Source organism: Balaenoptera physalus (genome assembly GCF_965194825.1).
Source record: "Balaenoptera physalus genome assembly, chromosome: 17".
In the NCBI taxonomy this organism is placed as follows: domain Eukaryota; kingdom Metazoa; phylum Chordata; class Mammalia; order Artiodactyla; family Balaenopteridae; genus Balaenoptera; species Balaenoptera physalus.
In genome coordinates, this window is record NC_138895.1 from 28,353,173 (window position 1) to 28,379,028 (window position 25,856).

The following is a 25,856-nucleotide window of genomic DNA, read 5'->3' on the forward strand; positions in this document are numbered from 1 at the left end:
CAAATATAGTAAATTAGAAATTACTAATGTAGAGGTCCACCCAGCATTTCCTGTGGGTTTAGCAGTGCTTCATATTTTGTACATTTACCATCATACCTGGACTCTCTGACTTGAGAAACTGAGAACAGGGAAGGCACAGCTAATTGGCCAGCCACAAAGAACTGAGGAGGCCAACCTACACCTCAACTGTCTGTGATGACTTTTCAAGAATTTAGTGCCAGAGAAATTTGCCTTCAAAAGGAATTTGTGAGAAGGAAGAAGAGCTACAATCATGCAGCCTTTGGAGCAAGAACCACATTCACAGAAAGATAGGCAAAATCAGAAGACAGAAGACTATGTACCAGATGAAGGAACAAGATAAAACGCCAGAAAAACAACTAAATGAAGTGGAGAAAGGCAACCTTCCAGAAAAAGAATTCAGAATAATGATAGTGATCCAGGACCTCAGATAAACAATGGAGACAGAGGTTGAGAAGATGTAAAAATGTTTAACGAAGACCTAGGAGAATGAAAGAACAAACACCTATAAGATTTAAAGAACAAACAAACAAATATTAACAATACAATAACTGGAATGAAAAATACACTAGAAGGAATTGATAGCAGAATAACTGAGACAGAAAAATGATAAGTGACCTGGAAGAAAGAATGGTGGAAATCACTGTTGTGGAACAGAATAAAGAAAAAAGAATGAAAAGAAATGAAGACAGCCTAAGAGACCTCTGGGACAACATTAAACACGCCAACATTTGCATTATCGGGTCCCAGAAGGAGGAGAGAGAGAGAAAGGACCCAAGAAAATATTTCAATAGATTATACTCAAATACTTCCTTAACATGGGAGAGGAAATAGTCACCCAAGTCCAGGAAGTGCAGAGAGTCCCAGGCAGGATAAAACCAAGGAGAAATACGCCAACACACATAGTAATCGAATGGACAAAAATTAAAGACAAAGAAAAAATATTAAAAGCAAAAAGAGAAAAACAACAATAACATACAAGGGAACTCCCATAAGGTCAATGGATGATTTCTCAGCAGAAACTCTACAAGCCAGAAGGGAGTGGCATGATATATTACTGTGATGAAAGGAAAGAACCTACAACAAAGATTAGTCGACCCGGCAAGGATCTCATTCAGATTTGACAGAGAAATCAAAAGCTTTACAGACAAGCAAAACATAAGAGAATTCAGCACCATGAAACCAGACCTACAATAAATGAGAAAGGAACTTCTCTAAGTGTGAAACACAAGAGAAGAAAAGGACTTACAAAAACAAACCCAAAAAATTAAGCAAATGGTAATAGGAACATACATATCAATAATTACCTTAAATGTGAATGGATTAAATGCTCCAACCAAAAGACATAGACTGGCTGAAGGGATACAAAAACAAGACCTGTATATATGCTGTCTACAGAGACTCACTACAGACCTAGGGACACACAGACTGAAAGTGGGGGGATGGAAAAAGATATTCCATGCATATGGAAATCAAAAGAAAGCTGGAGTAGCAATACTCATATCAGATACAATAGATTTTAAAATAAAGAATGTTACAAGAGACAAGGAAGGACACTACATAATGATCAAGGGATCAATCCAAGAAGAAGACATAACAATTATAAATCTATATGCACCCAAAATAAGAGCACCTCAATACATAAGTCAAATGCTAACAGCTATAAAAGAGGAACAGTAAAACAACAGTAACACAATATCAGAGGGAGACTTTAACACCCCACTTACACCAATGGACAGATCATCCAAACAGAAAATTAATAAGGAAACACAAGCTTTAAATGACACAATAGAACAGATAGATTTAGTTGATATTTATAGTACATTCCATCTAAAAATGGCAGATTACACTTTCTTCTCAAGTGCACATGGAACATTCTCCAGGATAGATCACACCTTGGGTCACAAATCAAGCCTCAGTAAATTTAAGAAAATTGAAATCACATCAACCACCTTTTCTGACCACAACACTATGAGATTAGAAATCAATTACACGGAAAAAAACGTAAAAAACACAAATACATGGAGGCTAAACAATATGTTACTAAATAACCAAGAGATCACTGAAGAAATCAAAAAATACCTAAAGACAAATGTCAATGAAAACACGACGATCCAAAACCAATGGGATGCAGCAAAAGCAGTTCTAAGAGGGAAGTTTATAGCAATAAAATCCTACTTCAAGAAACAAGAAAAATCTCAAATAAACAATCTAACCTTACCTAAAGCAACTAGGAAAAGAAGAACAAACAAAACCCAAAGTTAGCCAATGGAAAGAAATCATAAAGATCAGAGCAGCAATAAATGAAAAAGAAACAAAGAAAACAATAGCAAAGATCAATAAAACTAAAGCTGGTTCTTTAAGAAGATAAACAAGATTGATAAACCTTTAGCCATACTCATCAAGAAAAAGAGGGAGAGGACTCAAATCAATAAAATTAGAAATGAAAAAGGAGAAGTTACAACGGACACCACAGAAATACAAAGCATCCTAAGAGACAATTACAATCAACTCTATGCCAATAAAATGGACCACCTGGAAAAATGGATCAATTCTGAGAAGGTATAACCTTCCAAGACTGAACCAGGAAGAAATAGAAAATATGAACACAGTAATCACGAATAATGAAATTGAAACTGTGATTAAAAATCTTCCAACAAATGAAAGTCCAGGACCAGATGACTTCACAGATGAATTCTATCAAATATTTACAGAAGAGCTAACAACCATCCTTCTCGAACAATTCCAGAAAATTGAAGAAGGAGTATTACTCCCCAAATTTTTCTATGAGACCAACATCACCCTGATACCAAAACCAGAAAAAGATACTACAAAAAAAGGAAATTACAGACCAATATCACTGATCAATATTGATGCAAAAATCCTCAACAAAATACTAGCAAACAGAATCCAACAACACAGTAAAAAGATAATAGACCATGGTCAAGTGGGATTTATCCCAGGGATGCATAGATTCTTCAATATATACAAATGAATCAATGTGATACACCATATTAACAAATTGAAGAATAAAAACCATATGATCATCTCAATAGATGAAGAAAAATTTTTGGACAAAATTCAACACCCATTTATGATAAAAATTCTCAGGGAAGTTGGCACAGAAGCAACCTAATTCAACATAATAAAGGCAATATACGACAAACCCTCAGCAAACATCTTTCTCAATGGTGAAAACCTGAAAGAATTTCCTCTAAGATCAAGAACAAGACAAGGATGTCCACTCTCACCGCTATTATTCAACATAGTTTTAGAAGTCTTAGCCATGGCAATCAGAGAAGAAAAAGAAATAAATGGAATACAAATTGGAAGAGAAGAAGTAAAACTGTCACTGTTTGCAGATGACATGATACTCTACATAGAGAATCCTACAGATGCCACCAGAAAACTACTAGAGCTAATCAATAATTTGGTAAAGTTGCAGTATACAAAATTAATGCACAGAAATCTCTTGCATTCTTATACACTAACAATAAAACATCAGAAAGAGAAATTAAGGCTACAATCCCATTCACCATTGCAAAAAAAGAATAAAATACCTAGGAATAAACCAACCTAAGGAGGTAAAAGACCTGTATTCAGAAAACTATAAGAGACTGATGAAAGAAATCAAAGATGACACAAATAGATGGAGAGATATACCATGTTCTTGGATTGGAAGAATCAATATGTGAAAAAGACTATACTACCCAAAGCAATCTACAGATTCAATGCAATCCCTATCAAATTACCAATGGCATTTTTTATAGAACTAGAACAAAAAATGTTAAAATTTGTATGGAGACACAAAAGACCCTGAATAGCCAAAGCAATCTTGAGGGGAAAAAAGTGGATCTGGAGGAATCAGACTCCCTGACTTCAGACTATACTACAAAGCTACAGTAATCAAGACAATATCGTACTGGACAAAAACAGAAATATAGATCATTGGAACAGGAAAGAAAGCCCAGAGATAAACCCACACACCTGTGGTCAACTAATCTATGACAAAGGAGGCAAGGATATACAATGGAAAGAAGGCAGTCCCTTCAATAAGTGGTGCTGGGAAAGCTGGACAGCTACATGTAAAAGAATGAAATTAGAACACTCCCTAATACCATACACAAAAATAACCTCAAAATGTATTAAAGACCTAAATGTAAGACTGGACACTATAAAACTCTTAGAAGAAAACATAGGAAGAACACTCTTTGACATAAATCACAGCAAGATCTTTTTTAACCCACCTCCTAGAGTAATGGAAATAAAAACAAAAATAAACAAATGGGACCTAATGAAACTTAAAAGCTTTTGTACAGCAAAGAAAACTATAAACAATACAAAAAGACAACTCTCAGAATGGGAGAAAATATTTGCAAACAAATCAATGGACAAAGGATTAAACTCCAAAAGATGTAAACAACTCATGCAGCTCAATATTAAAAAAAACAAACAACCCAATCAAAAAATGGGCAGAAGGCCTAAATAGACATTTCTCCAAAGAAGACATACAGATGACCAAGAAGCACATGAAAAGATGTTCAACATCACTAATTATTAGAGAAATGGAAATCAAAACTACACCAGAAAATCTACAAACAACAAATGCTGGAGAGGGTGTGGAGAAAAGGGAACCCTCTTGCACTGTTGGTGGGAATATAAATTGATGCAGCCACTATGGAGAATAGTGTGGAGGTTCCTTATAAAACTAAAAGTAGAACTATCATATGACCCAGCAATCCCACTACTGGGCATATACCCAGAGAAAACCATAATTCGAAAAGACACATGCACCCCAATGTTCATAGCAACACTATTTACAATAAGCAGGACATGGAAGCAACCTAAATGCCCATCGACAGATGAATGGATAAAGAAGATGTGGCACATACATACAATGGAATATTACTCAGCCATAAAAGGGAACAAAATTTGATCATTTGTAGAGACGTGGATGGGCCTAGAATCTGTCTTACAGAGTGAAGTAAGTCAGAAAGAGAAAAACAAATATTGTATATTAGCGCATATATGTGGAATCTAGAAAATGGTACAGGTGAACCGGTTTGCAAGGCAGAAATAGAGACACAGATGTAGACAACAAATGTATGGACCCCAAAGGTGGGAGGGGAAGCGGGGGGAGATGATGGTGGGATGAAATGGGAGATTGGGATTGACATATATACACTAATATGTATAAAATAGATTACTAATAAGAACTTACTGCATAAAAAAATAAATAAAATAAAATTGAAATAAAAAAAGAAATTACTAATGTAAAAGATTAAGGAACACTTACAGCTTAAAAAATTATCTGTCATTATCATATACAAATAATATAAAAGAGAGAATCAGTCTTTCACTTCTACAGTCAAATATTAAATAATTAAAACAGGAAAGTGAAGCGAAGTGGATGATGAAGTCTAAAGAGCTGGATTGTGATCACCCAGTTTTTGGACATAGCATCTGTTATTTCATATATTTCTATAAATTTATCTGTGAAATTAAGTCAGACAAATGTGAATCTACAGGAAAAAAATGACATAACCACTTTAGAATAGTGTGATTGCCAATTTTTTTTCCTTGTAAAAGTGATTTCTGAGGTTAAAAGGCAAAGAAATCTAGACTCTGTAAGCATTTTACAGTTATAACATTTTTACAGGCAAGTTAAAGCACTGTTTGAAGAATTTCCACGTAGCTGGTATTTATTAAACCTAAAAGTTAAAATTAATTTCTTCAGTTTTATTGCAGTACCAACATTTTGTATTGTTTGTCTGTTTGTCAGTATAATTTTGTAAAATATCTAGAAATGATAAATGTGCTTGTGATGAACTGCTACTGAAGGAAAATCAAAGGGACTTTGGTTTCTGTCATAGATAAATTATGGCATTCCGGATTACAAGGAGGGTTATCTTTCTCTACACATCTCTCTTGAGATAGAATCTGGGACATTCTAGCCATCTGTGGCTAGTTGAAAGTATAGATTATGTTTTAGCTTTCTGAATCTCTTTGCTGGAGACAAATTAAATTGTGCATTTTATAAGAACAGTTTATTTTCATCACTAAGTTGTTGAAGTGAGAGTGAATTGAGAAGAGGTACAATAAGATACGAAAATGAAGAGTAAAACCTCCAAGTTATTATCCGATTGTATCTCTAAGGAATTAATCACCATTGCATTTAAGAAAGATTAATGGTACACCTCCTAAGCTACAAGTACTGGCATTCTGTTTCCCCCGCATAGTCTAGTATGGCAATGGTGAGGCCTATAACAGAAGGATGCTCCAGGTGCTATGTGAACCACAGAAGACAGTGGCTCTATCTCTCCTGGGAGAATGGCAGAGATGGCATATCCTCACAGAAACAAAGTACATGCAAAAGAAGTGATGCTAGACTCAGTAGAGTGGGAAAATATAGTCTGAATTTTCTCATATGCATAGATGCAAAAATCTAAACAAGAGCAAAATATTAGTAAATCGAATGCAGTAATCCATAGAAAAGATAACATATCATGATCACTTTGGGTTTATTCTAGAAATACAAGTCTGGTATAACATTTTCAAATCAATCAAAATATTTCAAAATAAATGAGAAAAAATCATATGCATCAGTAGATGCAGAAAAAGATTTGACCAAATTCAACATCTAATAGTGATTTTAAAAAACTCTTGGAAATAAAAGGGAATGTCTTTAATGGGGTAAAGAGTTTCTGAAAATAAAATATGCAAAAAAGCAAAATCGTACTTGGTGGTAAATTATTGAAACTCTTTGCCCTGAAATCAGGAGTGACAAAAGAATGCCCACTCTAACCACTCATATTTAGCATTACACTGGACATCATAGCCATTACAGGAAGGAATAAAAACTGTCCTTATTTAGAGATAACTTGATTGAGCTATAGAAAATATAAAACAATATAACTGTATACTGTTTTAATCAATTAGAATTAGTTTAGCAATTCCAGAAAGTCAAATATACAAAGTCAAATTTTTTTCTCTATACCATCAAAGGCAACAAACATATAGAAAATGAAATTTTAAAGGCACATTATTTAAAATTGTTTTTAAAACTTCCAATATTTCAGAATAAATCTAATTGAAGATGTGGAAAATCTCTACACTAAAACCTACAAAACCTGTTCATGAATTTGAATACCTACTGTTAAGATACAACTTCTGTCCAAATTAATCTATAGATTAAATGCAATCCTAATCAAAACCCCTATTTTTTTTTTAAATAAAAACTGACAATCTTATTTTAAAATTCAATATGGAAATAAGAAGGACTAAGAATATACAAACACTCTTGAAACAAACAAAAAATTGGTAGGTGTACACCACTAGATATCAAGGCTCATTATAAAGTTACAATAATTAAGACAATGTGTGTGGTGCAAGGATAAATCAACAGACTGAAGGAACAGAATATGGAATCCAGAAATTGATTTATATATATGTGGTCAATTGGTTCATAACAAAAGTGACACTACAGTTCAGTAGGAAAATAATAGTCTGTTTAAATTATGTGCCATAAATTGGATCTCCATTAAAAAAAAAAAAAAGAGCTCTAATCTTGACCCCTTACCTCACACCATACAGAAATAAATTTCAATTATATTGGAGATCAAAAGGTGAAAATAATAAAACTTCTAGAAGTAATCATAAGAGCATATTTTCATTATCTTGGAGGGCACAAAGCTTTCTTAAAGGTAACAGAAAATAATAACTACAGCAGGAAAATTTGAAAATTTGGATTTTATTAAAAGTAAGAACTCATGTTTATTAACTGCATGATTTGGAGAGTGAAAAGAAAGTCACAGTGTAGAAGAAGGTATTTGAGAGATATATATTTTTACTACTGATGCATATGACTTTTTCTCATTTATTAAATATTATATCCGACCTTCATTTCTAGAATAAACCCAATATGATCATGATATGTTATCCTTTCTGTGGATCACCACATATAATTTGCTAATATTTTGCTCTGATTTAGATTTTTGCATCCATGAACATGAGACAACTCAGACTATATTTTCCCACTCCATTGATTTGAGCATCGCTTCTTTTGCATGTTCTATCGCCCTCTCTCTCTCTCCGTATATATATATATGACAAATGACTCCTATCCAGAATTTGTAAAGAATTCCTACAAATGAAATTAAAGGAAAAAAACACTGAAAATTCAACAGAGAAATGGAGATAAAGTTGAAATTACACTTTAGAAAAGAGGATATACAAATGAACAAAACACAATGGTTTTCAACTCATTAATCGCCAGAAAAATGCAAATTAAAACTGTGATCTCCCAGTGCACAGCTACCAAACTGATTCAAATAAATATACTGACAAATGTTGCCAAGGATGTGGAACATCTAGAACTGCCATGCATTGCTGATGGGAATGTAAATTGATATAAGCACTTTGGAAAACATTATAAATCTACAATAATTAAAGCAAGGTCCTGGGCATATCTATTACATCTGATCATAAATTACCTTGTGAACTAGTAATTCTACTTTGAAATATAAATATCAAATATATATGTTAAAATCAAATATATATGTTTACCAAAAGACTTGTTCAAATATATTCATAATAGTGTTAATTCTAAAAGCCCCAAACTGAAACCATCCAAAAGTTCATCAACAGTAGAATGGACAAAAAAAATTGTAGCATATTGATACAACCAAATACTACAATAAAGATGAAAATGAACAGATTACATGGCACCCACCAATATGTTTAAATATCCCAAACGTAATTTTGGGCACAAGAAGCCAAATACAAGTCTCTACAGGACATGATTTTATTTATATAAAGCTTAAAAACACATACAAATAACTATGGTGTTATTAGTTGGTATGGTGGTTAACTTTGGGAAGAGGTCACTGGGAAGAGACAGAACAGGGACAATTTCTTGATCTGGATGTTGATTACACAGTGTATTCCCTTTGTAAAATGTACTAAACTCCACATGCATTCTCTTTTCACTTCTCTGTGTGTAGGTTATTTTTCAATATAAATTTTATTCACATGAATATTACATACAGAAGTATTAGTATGGGCATTTGGGAGAAGCAGACAGAAATATTTACACTTAATTATAAAAAAAATCCCACTATAGTCTGTTATAGTGGTCAATATTGTAAATAAATAATTATGTTGGCATAAAAGAAGGAAAAGCAAAAACCCAAATGATGGTATTTGGAGAAAGTTTCAAAACAGATGTTTTCTTTGAATTAACTAAGGTAGAAGGGAAGGCTTTTCAAAAAATAAGCATAGTGAAAATATTATCAATGGACAGTTAGGTTTATGGAACAACCTAAATCTAGGTGCTTTGACCATATTATGAAAGGTGGGTGAAGCTAAGAATATGAAAGAGGAAAAGTTAAGGCCTGATTATGGAAGATCATAAATGTCATGCCAAGAATTTTAGATGTTTTTCTCTAGTTATTTGAAAGCTACTTAAACGAGGTATCAAAATATGAGAGGATTAGAAAGAACATTCTGATAGCAATATAAAAACTGGATTGGCCAGTTGAAAGATTGGAGCTAAGAGACCTCTACATTACTAGTGGAGAGATTTGAGCAGAAAAAGGTGGTGATAGTAGGAATGGAGGAAAGAAACCTACATAAGAGGGATGTGTCGGTAAATTAGTAATAACAGGATTAGTTATGAGAGAAGGAGCCCTAGAATATGACTAGTCAAAAAAAGCTTGAATATGATGTATCACTCACTGAATGTGGTAGACAGAATAATATTCTTCTTAAGATGTCCATGTCCTAATCCCAAGAACCTGTGAATATGTTAACTTACATGGCAAATAAGACTTGGCAGATGCCGTTAAATTAAAGATCTTGAGATGGGAAGAGATTATCCTGGATTATCTCGATTGGCCATGTAATCACAAGGGCCCTTATAAGACCCACAGCAGGATCAAAGCGAGAAAAATGAGATATGACAATGGACCAGCTATTGAAGTAATTCACTTTGAAGATAGAGGAAGAGACCAAAAATCAAGAAATGCCAACAGCCCCTAGAAACTGGAAATGGCAAGGAAATGGATCCTCCAGATTCTACTCTGAAGCATCTAGATGGAATGCAACACTGCCCACAATTTAATTTTAGTTTTTTGATCTCCAGACTTAAGAGAACAAATTTTTGTTGTTTTAAGCCACTATTATTATGATAATATGCTACAGCAGCAAAGTGAAACTAATAAAGATTTTGGTACCTAGAAGTGGGGTGTAGCTGTAACAAATATCTAAAAACCTGGAAATGGCTTTAAAATTAGGTAATGTAATGGTTACAGGCTGGAGGAATTTTGAGCATGATAAAAATCCTAGATTGCTTTTAACAAATTGTTGGTAGAGATATGGATGTTAAAGTTGCTGCTAGGCAGGACTCAAAAGGAAGTGAGTAGCATGATAGAGAAAATCTATATTGTCTTAGAAAACACTTAACTCATAATAAGCAGAATGTTGGTAGAAATAAGGACATTAAATCTGAGTTGAGGAATGCTGGTGAGGATTCAAAACAAAATGAGGAGTATGTTATTGAAAACTAGAGGAAAGTGGATCCTTGTTATATAATGGTATAAAGCTTAACTGAATTGTGTTCTACAGTTTTGTGGAAAGCAGATGAACTGTTATGTGTACATATAATATAATCATATGGTTAAGTGATGAACTTAGATATTTAGCTGAGGAAATTTCCAAGCAATAGGTTGAAGGTATGACCTGATTTCCTCTTGCTGTTTATAGTAAAATGCAAGAAGAAAGAGATAAGTTCAGGAAAGAATTGTTAAGCCAAAAGGGAAATTCCCAGACTATCCAGACGGCAAAAGATGCTAAAATAAATAATAATAAAATTCACAGTCAGGAAAGCATGCTCTGGAGATATTGCAAAGTGTGTGGCTGGACAACCTTTTGCTAATGCTTTGAAAGTATAAGGATAGACTGTGTCTTCAGTCACACAGAGAGCTCTTTGAAGAGATAATAAGCATGTGTCTCATGGATCCTCTCAGTTATCTCAGCAGAATCTAGAAATAGAAATCCAATTATCCACAAGAGAATTGTGGATGATCTTGTCCAATGGAGTCATGTCCCATGCCATACATGGGAGATCCACAAGGCTCTTGAGGAAGTTATACAAGCGGAAATGCTTGAACTGAAGGGACAAAGAAAGGACAAAATAAACAAAGCCTACTTGACTCCCAAAATTCTACAGAAAGAAAACAGTATGATAAAACTTCACTAATACAAACATGTACTACCCTCAAGAAAAAATAAGGATGTCTCTGAGGGTGGAGCTTCATCCCCAGAGGACAGAACCAAGGGCCCAGAGGCCAAAGCTATGGCCCTGCCGGTAGGAACCAAGAACCACATAGGATTATTCCCAGGCCTGAAACATAATGGAGTGGGATAGACATAACCCTTTGGGAGCTAGAGGCAGACTGTAGTGGAAAGAATAACAACTTTCCTAATATGTCCACATCCCAGTCCCCAGAACTTGTGTTTATGTTACTTTATATGATAAAAAGGATTTGGCAGATATGATTAAATTAAGGATCTTAAAATATTGATTGGGCTTATCTGGGTGGGCCAATGTAAACACAAGAATCCTTATAAGAGAAAGGGATGAGGGTCAAAGTAAGAAGAAGGAGATACGGTGATGGAACCAGTGGTTGGAATGATGCACTTTTAAGGTGGAAGAAGGGGTCATGAGCCAAGGAAGACAATCAACCTTTAGAAGTTGGAAAAAGCAAACAGATTCTCCTCTGAATTCTTCAGAAAGAACGTAACCCAACTAACACCTTATTTTCAACTTCTGACTTCCCAAATAATGAGAAAAAAAATTGTGCTATTTTAAAGTCACTAAATTTGTGGTAATTTTTACAGAAAAAAATAGAAAATCAATATACTAATTAATTTTATAAATAAATATTAGTGGAGCAAGTAGTATATCTCAGACATTGGGTGGGCTGCTAGGGACATAGTAGCAAATGAGCAGACATAGTAGATTACAGTTTTGTGGTTTTATGGTATGTTGTAATCTGGCCAAAAACAACGGAAGAGAAGCATGTTTTTTTGCACCATGTTGAATTTGATATGACTTTTGAAAATCTACATGAATATGTTTAGTAATAATACCTATTATTCTGGTCACTGTTCTGAACATTTTTTATATATCAGCTCATTTAATTCTTATAATAATTATATTAATTATAAATAATAATGTGAGGATGCTATAGATGAGGAAACTTTTACAAATGAGGAAACTGTGGTATGTATATACAAAACAACTTGCCCAAGATCACAAAGCTGGTGAGTGGCAGAACTGGTATTCAAATAAACCAAGCCAGTCTGGCTCAGAATCTTGAGTTTTAAAACATGTTTAGCAGATATAGAATTTGAATGTCTAGTTTTGCATAGTTCGATCAATAAATATAAATTTCATACTAGTAAGGAAAATAAGAAACAACAATGGCATATAAGCCAAGAAATGAGCTATTAATTAACATTGTCAGATATTGATTAATATCAAGTAGAATGAGGATTAACCAGAAATGCCTTGATTTGGTATTCGTTTTATAAATATTTTCTTATTACCGTTTTCTGAAGTCATGTTTATTCATCACTGTTTCTCAGTAATGTGTCAGGTCTTTGCACATAATTTTCAGCAGTTTATTTGTTTCATCTGTCTTACCGTATTTGGGCAGCTGTCACTAAACCATTCATGTCATGGTCACCAACTCACATACATATATCTTGGTTTATGTTTCTATTATGTCCTCTAGGACAGATATTATTTCTTCTGCTTCCACTGAAATTTGCCAAGATATCTTGTCCAATGATCTGCATTGAATGAGCTCTTGTCAGATACTTATCGACTTATTACACAACTTTCTATCACTACTCACTGCCACTTTTGCAAAACTAAAAGCAGCATCTAGAGTGTCAGGGTTCTGGATACATTTATCCTCTTTGATATAGACACATATTTTCACTGGTATTTTCATTAAAACATTCATTTTAAAAACCTTTATATTCACATAATATCTATTAGTAAATACAATTTCAAGATTAAGATCATGGCTATTTATCTTCCTCTACCTTCTATATCTAGTATACACTTAACCAGTTTTTGTAGGAGGGAGTGATGAGGCATAGAATTCTATTAACTACTATTGTCTTAATTTGAGTAATGAACAATTGTTTGAAATATGATTGCAAATTGGAAACAAACTTAACATAATAACTTTTATCAACATTATTTGTTGAATAACAATTGTATACTATCATTCACTTCATATATCAGCATATGTATTTCTTATAAGCTTTCTACTCATCTCAGTAATTTTCTCACTAATACTTTATGATCACCTGTGACTGTTCTTTCACTCCTACCATGGCACTCATCCATATAGCCTCAGAGAAGAGTGGACCTAATTACTGTCAAGGACTGGTTTTTTATACATTCTCATAGGACAGACCACACATCTACTTTCAGAGGACAGACCACACATCTACTTTCAGAGCACCTATTTTTGAACCTATAGAATATATTCTTTCATATTATCATTCAATTAATGTCTGTATTCCCCACTAAAATAAAAGCTGCATGAACAATCACATCTGTTTTTGCTCAGAGCTCAGAAGGGCACAGTTTGAGTGCACAAAGTATATGTATTAGGTGTATGAAAGAAAAAAGGTTAAATTAATTTAATTTTAATGAAGGATAATAGCTGGAGTCCTAAATTTTATAATAATAAAGAATCAGGTTAATCTGATCCGGGTGGGAACATGGGTAGTTATGCTATTGGAAACTTGTACCATCAACTCCCCCAGAAAATAGAAAAAGCAAAACACAGATTTTTTCTCATTGAATCAAGATCATATAGTCACAAGCTGAAATCCCCCTTCTTTCTCTGTTATACTCTTTTCTTACAATCATTTCTCTAGGTAGTCTTAGAAGTTAGGAACCAAAGGTTTTTAAAATCGAATAATCACATTTTCATATGCTGTATTTGTGTTCATGTTTTGTGACCCACCCCTCAATGACTTATTTAAGTTTTACGCAATCCTGGCAGGATTTCTAAAGCTTTCCAAGGCATAATTTAAAGATAACATGAGATTTAGTGTTTGCCGAACTGAAGGAGACAGTTTGGAAAATAAAAGTTGAAACTCTTTTTTTCCCCACCTATAGCTCCTGTTTCTATATCTAAAGCCATTTAAGAAAACATCTAAAAATAGTTTTTATGACAGTAAGAGAACTGTGAATTTCATTTACATATTTACTGTTCACATACTGCTGTGCTGGTAATGGCAGATGCAGACTTTATTCAAATAGTTGTCTTTGAACACATATGTGAGGTCAAAGACTATCCAGGTGGTTCCGAGCCCCTTAGCAGACACAAATACACACAAAATGAGGATTGGAGCTGGATTCCTGAATTACCATTCGGCTATGTAATGCTAAATTATACCTGAAAATTCAATCTATTCAACTCAGCAGGCTGAAGTCGCTCATCAATGTGATAATTGTAACTAAATATGAACAGGAAAGGAATTAAGAGAACAGGACTGCTGTGTATACTACTTTGTAGACAGGCTGAAATGAATTCTATTAATATATACTTAAGATACGTTATGCACATTTTACATTGGAAATGATTAGACATTTTGGAGTAACAATTTTGAGAGTGTCATTAGAAACCAAAATATGCTGAATATGATCCATAAATAGAAATTTATTTTTAGCTAGTATGTTTTAAAAGTCCGTAAAGATTCACACATCTAGTATTGGTCTTTGCCCATTTAAAATATTATAGTTTAAACAATGAAAAAAAACATTGTAACATCTAGCCCAATATTTTAAAAATTTTATGTGTGTGTGTATGTGTAGTTAACTTTTTGACCTAATTTTATCTATTTTTAATTGAAAACTTTCCCTGGGCCATTCTAAATTACCTGATTCATTTCCATGAAGAACATACTCCAAGTCCACATTAGACCTTAGGTTAATACAAATATATCATATGCATTGATTAGGCTCCTATTCTACCATTACATAAATATCTTTAGAATCCTTGTATATGCATCTCTAGAATCCTTTATTTGGAGTACTAAGATGGGTGACTATCAGCATGCATTCTATATTGAAATTCTATATATCAACTTTATTCTCCCATTGTCTTACACATTAAAATCAGGTATATTTTCCAAAATAGTGGCAGTAACCCCAGCAGTTCAAACTGAAGTAAAATCCTAGGTAGTGTTTTCTGTTCTCTACTGTTTTCTGAATTTGCTTTTATTGTCTGACATTTATTTGTTCAATATATAAGATAGTGGTATCATGGATTGGACATGGCTTTTTACAGTTCAAACTTGGATTCAAATTCTGGCTCTACTTCTTGCTAGCTTTATGAACTTGACACCTGAACTTCAGTTCCCTTATCTGTAAAATGAGGTAACAACTCCTTCCTCACATAGCTGTTTTAAGATTAAATAAAGTAACAGAAGTATATTTTTTAAAAGAAGAACAATAAGCCCAGCAATTCAAACTGAAGTAAAATCCTAAATAGTGTTTTGGCACAAAGTAAGCACTTAATAATCATTTATATGATTCCATTCGATTTTTATAATTAGTGAACAGTTTTTAATTGAAGTATCTCATGTACTTACTTCGCTTACATTATGAAACTAATATTGGTGGACTCTATGGGTAGTGATTGAAATTGTAATATTTGTTTCTAACCTTAATAATGTATACTCATTAAAGCAGAAAATGCAAGGCATCATAAAGTGATAAATCCCCTGGTTCAGCCTTTTTTGGCATCATGTTTTTATTCCTTGCGTAATACCAATAAGAATTTGAGGTAAGTAACCCCCTACTTATACTCCACTATACATGTATACAATAAAGTATAGTTTTATATAGACAAAAGACAGCAAGAAGGAAAAACAATAGACTAGAAAGACAAGACCAGATGCTTGAATTCAGAGACTAAAGAGAAGAGAGTTGGACAAGTTTGATGGAAGGAGCTGACTGAGATAGAATCAGCCAGAAAAAAGAGAAAGGCAGTGTCCTAAGAAATCCACAGGTGGTGCAACAGGACTTTTAACACTTTATTTCTCCATGGAGCATTGCTACATTTTGCCTTCCTCTGCTTCAGGTGCCACTTGGTTGGCACCACCATTGACTGCCTTTTCTCTGCTTTTTTAAGCATCTTCTTCAGCTACATTCTGGCCTCTAGAGTATGACATCCTCTAAACATCCCCAGACACTGTTTTGCTAGGTAGCTTTGCAACTCACAACTCTCTGGTTTTTAAGATAGGTAGGTGGGTATGTGGATAGAGAGATAGAAAGAATAGATAGATGGATAGATACATAGATAGATAGATAGATAGACAGACAGACAGACAGACAGATAGATAGATAGATAGATGATAGATAGATAGATAAGAGTGCATTTCCCATTTTGTAAATTTTGTTATAGTGAAATTCTATACATAATTTTCATAATTATGGAAACTCTTATGACTTTAAGGATGTTTTACTTTCTCATCATTATGCCTTGTAAACTCATAAGTGTCTCTCCATCTCAGTGGAGATGGTGTTTCTGAGACAGAGTTGTGAACTACTGAACACATGTTTTTCATAAATAAAGCACCTCCAGGGAACATGGTACAGCAATTCCCCTACATCATGTTCACATCCAATAAACTATATTATTGTGTTCCTATGTCTGCAAGGTAATTCGTTATAGTTTTAGTACCTTTTATGTGGCTATGATCTCAAAGAGACTGTGTTTCTTTAGGTCTAGGATTACTACATCTTTCGTGTATAATTTGTTAACATTTATTAAAATATGTTGAAGTGAGGTAAACTATTTACACAGGTATAAATAACTCACTTCATATTCTAGGAAATTCAAGGTTGATTTAATTGTATATGTTTTAGTCTTCTTTTAAAAAACTTTTTTTTTAATAACCATTAGGTATTTGGACCTATCCAAAGGATATGATTAGAAAAGATAGTATTCAATCTATTCAACTTGAGACAATGCAAATTTATCCAAATATAAATGGGCAAATAAGACGATTAAGAAGATAAAACTAAGTCTGAATAATCAAATTTAGGCTAAAGGAAAGATGAAACTGAGATAAAATGGAATGGGAACCATACAAAAAAGAGTAGCAAACAAAAGTGAGAATGCTCAAAAACAATTACCACTAAGGAGATTTGGTGAAAATAAAGTCACATTAGAGTGAGTTATAAAGGAGAAATATGTTAACTGTATTTAATACTTGGCATTACATATTTCAAAAAATTAATGATTTCAAAGACTTATTTGATATTAGAGCATAAGGAATTGGAGAAAGTCCAAAGAAATGAATGAAGACAGTAATAAAATCCAATTATAGTTTACAAAAAATCTTAGAAAAGTCTTTTCCAGATACATAAAAAAATTTAATGAACCAAACCGAAGAACACAGAATTGACTTGTTTGTTTATTGCTTTACTTTCAACAGCAGTCAAGTATAAAGAAGCATCACTTAGGATTTTTTTTTCCTCATTTGAACCAATATTTTGAATGAAAACTTGAACTGAACATTAAGAAGTTTTGTTTCCTTTGATTTAAAAAGAACAATGGTGAATATATTATTAATATGAGGTACTAGGTAAAATGATAAGATTTTTATATGATAGCCACTCAATATTTTAATTAATAACTATTTTTAGATTATCCACTAACAGGAGAGCACTTGACTTTGGACAAATAGACAAGGGTTCAGTTTCAGAGACATTAGGCAAGAGAGCAAACCACTTAATATAGACATGTACAGAAGATATAGATATACTTGCTTAAATGGTTGAAAAGATGGATCGGTGATTCTGCTGGGGCTGAAAATTATTTGCATGTTATCCCTGAAAGATCCTGAGGAAAGAACTTCTGTCAAGAGTTTATAGGGACTGCACTAGCAAGGAGATGTTTCAATAAAGAGAGCAGAGTTCATGGAATCTAAAATAGTACATAAATGAACTTATCCATGAAACAGAAACACAGACATAGAGAACAGACTTCTGGTTGCCAAGGGGGTGGTGGGGGAGGGATGGATTGGGAGTTTGGGATTAGCAGATGCAAACTATTATGTATAAAATGGATAAACAGCAAGGTCCTACTGAACAGCACTGGGAACTATCTTCAGTATCCTGTAATAAACCATAATAGAAAAGAATATGAAAAAGAATACATATATATGTGTTCATATGTATAGTTGAATCATTTTGCTGTACACCAGAAACTAACCCATCATTGTAAACCAACTATACTCCAATAAAGTAAATTAAAAAAAAAAAAGAAAGCAGAGTTCATATCTGAGAGGAGAAGGGGCAGCGTTTCCATGGGGACAACTGGCATGGTAGCGAAGGAAGGATAAAGAAGGTCCACATCTGTACCTCGTGCTGTTGAGTGAGAAGAATGACATAAGAGAAAGGTTAACTTTCTGTCCAAACTGGAGAAAAATTGACCGAAGGAGTGTAGAGATATCACTTATATCACTTAAGGCTATAATTTCAGAGCTAGTGTGTTCAGAGGAAAAAGCTGTGGGCTAACTCCTAGGGAATCTGGACTCAGGCTCCTGCTGTAAGTATGGGGGTCAAGGCCCTTGAGGTCATGCCCCGCAGTTCCCTTCCGTTTTCCATCCAAGAAACTTGTAAGAGCTGTCTGTTGTGGAGTAGACATCTGTAAATGAGGAATTTTGGCAGCATAATTTTGTTACACAGAAAAAATAGTTGTATTACCCTGAAAAGTTTTAACATTTTATTATTCTAGTAATTTTCTGAAATATAGATATCATACAGTTCAAGTTAAATACTTCTATATGGTCTACATACTATGCCTTGATGAAATTCTTAGAAGTTTTATCCAAATCAACACATATTGTAATTTTTAAACCAGATAAGGATGTTAGAACTCTGGATGGGCTAATAATTTGATACTTTTGGTATTCTCTAAATGTTCTTTTGGTGTTTTATTTGGAGGAAAGGATGAGGGCTGGGCGTGGGGAGGAAAGGCAGGGGAGGTGACATGTCTGGGAAAGGGAAGTCACCACTGTTGCAGAGGTGAGCAGACCTCTCTTGTCCCAAGCAGTCTGCTGTGCTTCTGAACTTGACTGTCCCTGCCAGCAGCCAAAACTCTGCAGTTAATTGCATCCACCCCGCTTAGAAGTTAGTTTAACACCACTCGTTGTTATGGAAACATGTCCCTTGTGGGTCCTCATCCCCCGCTGCCGAAATAGCTGCCGAAAGTATCCCTTCGACCTTACATGGCATGTTATAGTGCACAGGCTCTGGAGAAAGGCCAGCCAGTTCAAAGCAGGGCACGACCTCTTGCTCTCTGTGAGACTTTAGTCAGAACACTTTGCTCTCAGCCTCATTTTACTGAAACATAAAATGAGGATGATGATGATGATAGTAATAATAATAATAATAATAACAATGATAATAATAATAATAATAAATCCATCATAGAACTGTTTTCAGTATCCAATGAGTAATGCATATAAAACTCTTAGAAGAGAGTCTGGCACCTAATGTGAACTCCTTAAATGAATGTTAGCTCTTATTAAACCACAGAGTGTTCACTCCCTGTGACGAGTTTGGGCAAATGTCATTTTGTTGATTTCAGTACATTACTAGTGACATTATAGTGACCCTTTTATTTAAGTCTTCTCCAGCAGCTGCCAAGTGCATTGCCACCTAATTTGTTTCTAAAATCATTTTGGTCTAGTTCCCAATTAAATGTTGTCAACACAGCTATGTAAGTCATGCAGTGTCCCTGAATGTTACCTGTACTTGTCCTCATTTGGCTAAAGTTTACTCATTTCTAAATTGGAGGTAAAGATAGCTAAGTAACAGGATTGTTGTGAAGATTATGAAGATTAGTGATGCAGTATATAACTAGCCCAGTGCTTGACACATAGCACAGAGTAGTTCTCTCTGTCTCTCTCTCATTCACACACACGTGCACACACACACACACACACAGAGGCTTGCTTCTTCCTCTTTTCCTTTCTCTCTTTCCCTCTTCCTTCCTTCCTCCCTTCCTTCCTTCCTTCCTTCCTTCCATTAAAGGAAATCATATTGTGCGGGAGTAGATATGGAGATATTTTATAAAGCAAGTGATGTTTCTTTTGATCTCTGACATTACAGGCATAAATCTGATTTTGAAGACAAAACACCTCTATTCAGTCTGTATTTTTTAAGACGGTTGGATAAAAAGAATGATATGCTGGCACCTGTCTTCTTTTCACTAACATTTTGTCCCTTATTATGTCTACATTCTTCCTCCTCATTCTTTTGGCTGAAAGTTGCCCAGGTTCTGCTTTTACTAAAGCCTCTCCTCTCCCTCAGCCATTGCCCCTGCTTCTCTCTCATCTTCCTACCTGTACTGCAACATGGTACTCATGAATTTGGCCTTAATTCATTATGTCTATTTGAGGTCCCCAATTTTGATGGTTTAAAACAGGATTTAAACCACTGACCTAAGACATTAGATTCAAGAGTGGATGCTCTCTATACCCTGAGGTGAGAAAAGTAACATAGGAAGGAGTTGATGAGGTAAAAACCCCTATATAGAGCCTAAGAAAGTCAGCTTTGGTACAATGTGTGCCAAACATTGATGACTATGAGTCAGGATTTTTGTTTTAACATGCATCTGTGTATGTGTGATGATGAATGAGGCTGGGTGAGAGGTTGTTGCATATGTGGATGAAATTAAATTGTTACATGGTCTTTGCAAAGAATGTTCAGATTGATGTTAATTATAGATAATGAGAACTAACAGTGTAAAAGAGAAAAACTACAAATTTGATTGTACCATGTAATATTGTTAAAATTAATAGCATTTGTGTCATTAGGTAATTAGGCTATTTCTACCTAATAATCATTAATGACATGGTTATTCATATCAAAATTATATATAACACATATGTCAGACAAACTTTGTTTTAATTTGTTTGATTGTAATAGGTTTTATGTTTATTGGTCTTATGGAATGAGTAATTTTTAAAAAAGAGAACTTGCTTGTTCGTTGTGACTTTTTGTTCCAGTAAATTTTAAAATATATCTTAATATCTCTGAATATAAGCAATTTCATCTAAATCAGTTAACTCATTCAGACTCATCTTGGGGCCAAAACAAAGGTGTGAAATGATAAGTATTTGCATTAAGTAAGAAAGTAATTTTAGTTAATAAGCATGAATTTTGTTATTGTACTAATTCATTGAAAAATAATCTGTGATCATATTGTTTTTATCATTGAAATTTGTTCATAAAAAGTCATTTATTCAGCAAATATTTGTTGAGACCCTGCTTTGTACCAGGCACTGATCTACTCTCTGGACATACATCTCTGAGGAAAATGAAGCCCTGTTCTCTGGAGGCTTATGTTGTAATAGGCAGAGACAGACAGGAGGAAAACAAACAAGTGAATACAGATTATGTTAGGTGATCACAATGTGCTATGGAGAAAAATTAAGCAAGTAAGGTTGTGGAACATAAGGTGTATTATATGTCATTCAGAAAAGGCCTCATTTCTTTCTGAAATATTTTCATCTCACTATTGTAGAAAACACAAGGAAAATCCTCCCAGTGTTTCATATTGTATGTAGATAAATACAGATACTGACTATGCCTTACAGTAAGAAATACCCATAGTGGTCTTTGACGGAGCATCTTATTAAATAGTGCAGTTTGTTAGTCCAAAGTCAAGGAAACTAGAGGAATACTGTCAAAAACTTGTTAAAATGCTGTTCTTGGTATCTGTGATCATGAACTGTAGTAATTACTCAAGTGTAAAAGTATTCATGACACTGAAATAATCCTTCTATTAAGAAGAGCTGTGGATATCTCCTCCTATTAGTAAGTAGCCTGAGTTTGCTAACACTAAAAAAGAATTTTGACAGTTGAAGACGTTTTCTGGTTTTGGCTGGAAGATGAAGGTTTATGCATAATCAAGTCATATCACATAGAAATTCTTCACTAGTGTATAAATCCTTCTGTATTTTAAATAAAAACTGCATTTCAGACACCCTAATGAGCACATAAAGGAGATTTGAAAGCACGTACTCTTGTGGGGGGTTTGAGAGAGGTAGTATTCCTGAGTTTCTGCTGCGTGCCAGGCATTGCTTTCAGAGCAGAGAGTACAATACATGCAAAGACAAAGCTTCTTCTGTGTCCAGTTGAGATGACAATGTTCAGATAAGGATATGCCCAAAATACTGTGAAAATAGAGGTCTGAGGACTAAAACGAGGCTAGGTGGCAGGGTGAAGGCGGGAGAAAGCTTCATGAAAGGCTTCCTTCTGGAGGGGGCAGAATGTGTAGCACAGAGTAGGTACTCACTAAACCTGAGACCCTGTTGTGTGTTCCTCTGTACTAGGTCTGGGGATATAATGTGAAAACATGCAATTCCTGCTTTTCCTGAGAAGCAGTCTGTTTAGAGAATTAGACAAACCTAGAAGTGATAATTGCTTTAATAATTGAAACTACGAAGTGCATTGGGAGCTCAAAAAAGGAAAGAATTCAGTAGTTTCAAAATAAAATACAAATCTAAACATTCTAGAGTGGCTAAAAGACATGAGAATCCAAAAGATAGTTTTTAATTTATGTAAATAAATAACAGGCGTTCTTATATTTCATATTTAGATTTTCAGTTTTACTATTCTTGCTAAATATATGAATCTATTCTTAATTCAACATTATTTTGAGCACAGCACTTTAATAGTAGAGATTTTATTAGAAAACTTAACTGATATCAGTTGGGGGCGGGTGAAGGAAATACAATTTGCTCTAGAAGATTTGCATTAGATAGAGTAGTTACAGACTGTAACATCTCCCCTGTAATTTTATGAGAATGGTATTACCCTGGCTTTCACTGTGTGATTGCTGGTTACCTTCTGTCAGTGAGCAACAGTCTTACTGCAAAGCAGGAGCACAACCCTCTCTTTGTCTCCGTGGTCAAAGCAATTACTTCTTAGAAAGTCGGATTTTTTCAGAATGACCATGTACAGGAGCAAACGCAGACATCAGAGATGTAAGTAAATTCTGACCCAACTTTTTCATATGACTGTGGTGGGAGAAACATACTTGATTTCTTAAAAGACTAATCATGACTTCAGATATATCCTGGGAGTAGAAAAGATATTGTAGCTTTTTTCACCCTAACCTTTATCCCTGTTACATGCTTGAAAGATGTTGGGGGGAAAGGGGCTAATTCACTTGTTACTATGGAAACCTTTGGAAAGGTTTACAAAATCAACAGAGAAACAGATCAAATGCAATTTCAGTCTAGCTCAGCATCCTTCATACAGGCATGATAACTGGATAGTTCTCTCTCTCTCTCTCTCTCTTTTTTTTTTTTAAACTTCTATTTATTCATCCAATTTCAATCATAACTCTCAGGGGAAATAAAACAGTTCTGAATGGCAGGGAGAGAGTTAATTGTGAATGACAAGCTGAATATTTAACAAGATATTCATTGCCAAACTTCTTGGAGCAGAGCATATTTGTAACATAATTCACTACAGGCATCATTTCAAAGGGTTAAAAGGAGTCATCTGTAATCTAACCTAAAGGGACTGATTCTGACTGAAAAGGAGCAGCACAATCACCCTGGCCTAAAGTCTAGAACAAAGATGATTATGGAACTGAAAGCCATTAGGATTTAGCTAAAAATCAAAAAGTCTTATAATAAAACTGTGTTTTATGGTAAAGCAATACGCCTGTCATGGAAAGCTTTCCAATCACATCTTTCTCCAGTAAGCCCAACTCTTTATCACTTTATCTTTTCCATTGCCTAAAGTAATTATTACCATATTTAGCCCAGTGTGTCCTGTCACTGACTCTATTTGCCATCTTAGACAGGTAACTACAACTTGTTCTATAGTCAAAGTCTGCACTTTTTCATTATTCCTATGATGTCTTTAGATGTTATCAAATATTTTAAAACATAGCAAGACTATCAGCAACAATTACTCCATCAAAAGGCCAAAATATGATAGACATGTGATTTTTTTTTGAGAATGATCACATTTTGGTCCATTTTTCACTGAAGACCTGAACACTAACATTTCTCTTGTTCAAAGAAGTTTTGTGCATCACAGAGAGCTCTGAGGGACAGGACTGCCAGTTTGATTTTCTTTGCCTGATTGCCTTTTGATGCTATTTCTTTCTTGTGATTGAGAAACAACATATAATAATTGCTACTTTTTTCTTATAAAAATGATTGGTGCAAAATCTACAAATATATTGCTGATTAATTCCCTTATGATTTCCTCCCACAAGAATGAATCTAAATTATGCATGTACTTGAAAACCATCTTGCACTTTTACTCCTGTATCTTTTGTACACCCCCTCATTTTTTTCCATGGGAGTTATCATTGCCTTAATGCATATGACAAATAAAAGATTCTCAGAAAAATTTTACCGAGTCTCTTCCCCTAAAATGTGCTTGCTGAAGTCTGTGATTAAGCAGCAGGAAGAAATTGTGAATTACATGAGACAAGTCAGAAGATGTATAATTATACAGGATGAACACAGTAGGGTGTACTGAATGACTTCGTTTAAAAAAACTAATGTGTTACTTATGTTTAATTGTATCAGTTAGATGTAATACATTGCATTAACTGTTTCTATATTCCAATCATATAAAATATTGGACAGCAAGAATATAATAAGTTAAGGTATATAGAAAACTTAGCAATAAAAGCAAATAGAATCCTTAAATGAATTTCCTTCTTATACTAACAATATTTGCAAAAGCAGAATGTAAACAATTGTTTGCTATCTAATGGGTATATAAAAATATCTGAATTATCCATCACCAAAATACAGTGCATTTCCATTTTCAGTCATATCTTTTATGTGTTTTTGATCATGTAAAAAGCATAAACTAATGTAGAGGCAATTGTAATCCAATTAAAGCAATAATTGCACACTTAACAAATTTCAATGTGGGAAAGAAGGAAAATGTTCTTATGATTTTTTTTTAACCTGGAAAAATACGTAAATAAACTTTCTAATGTTCTCATTCCCTAACAATTTAATATAATGTCCTTTAGTAAAAATAATGCAACTTTCTTTTAGAGGCTCCAAAAGGAGGAATAGGAAAGGTGCATATGATTATGCCAGGGGTTTGAAAAGAAGCAGGAGAGCAAAGATACCTGTAAAAGACAGGTATCTGTCTTTTTTTAAAGTGTAAATGGCACTAAGTCTTTGGAAATTCCTGGGAGACTTTGAAATCCATTCCTCACTCATGTCTAGATTAGTTATGTATAATTCCCTGCAGAGGAGGAGGAGAGAAAGGGAAGAGTCCCCTTTTCCTTGCTTTTGATGGAGCAACTGTTATCGAAAAGGAAACCGCTTCAGTGTTCATTCATATAGCAGATCTTACCTATGCCTAACTGTGTAAGGACTTTCAGTAAGATACAGAATTGGTCGAGTGGTAATAAAAAATGTTTCCATGTGTCAGATGTTGATTTCACCAGAGCCAAGCAGGTAGAAACCACTTTAAGGAACTCTAATATATGTAAGCCTATTTTTACAAATTAGTTTGGGGTGGAAATCATCACCAGTATACATTTTTCTGTTAGCATTTAAATACTGAATTTTTATACATATTGAATCAATCTATTTATTGAAGTGTGCAGCTTATGTTTAATTTTCAGAAATCCTTATTATGTATAAAACAAGGTACACCTGTAATCTCCTTTGCTGAAATTCCAGATGACCTTGAGAAAACAATTTTTGGTTTTTAAAAGAGAGGTGGAGAT

At 34.0% G+C, this 25,856-nt stretch overlaps 1 protein-coding gene across 13 annotated transcripts in view; it reads left to right on the plus strand.

Annotated features, from left to right (window-relative positions):
- The window catches only part of RALYL (RALY RNA binding protein like), an 881,748-nt gene that overhangs the window by 556,326 nt on the left and 299,566 nt on the right, over window positions 1–25,856 (plus strand). The window contains exon 1 of one of the 13 annotated variants that reach the window (XM_082434022.1): window positions 16,454–23,118. The exons of the other annotated variants lie outside the window; for them this stretch is intronic. Within the exon in view, the coding sequence (XP_082290148.1) occupies window positions 23,082–23,118 (37 nt within the window). The 5' untranslated portion in view covers window positions 16,454–23,081. Of the gene's footprint in view, window positions 1–16,453; window positions 23,119–25,856 lie in introns of those variants that run through there. 13 annotated transcript variants of the gene reach the window in all.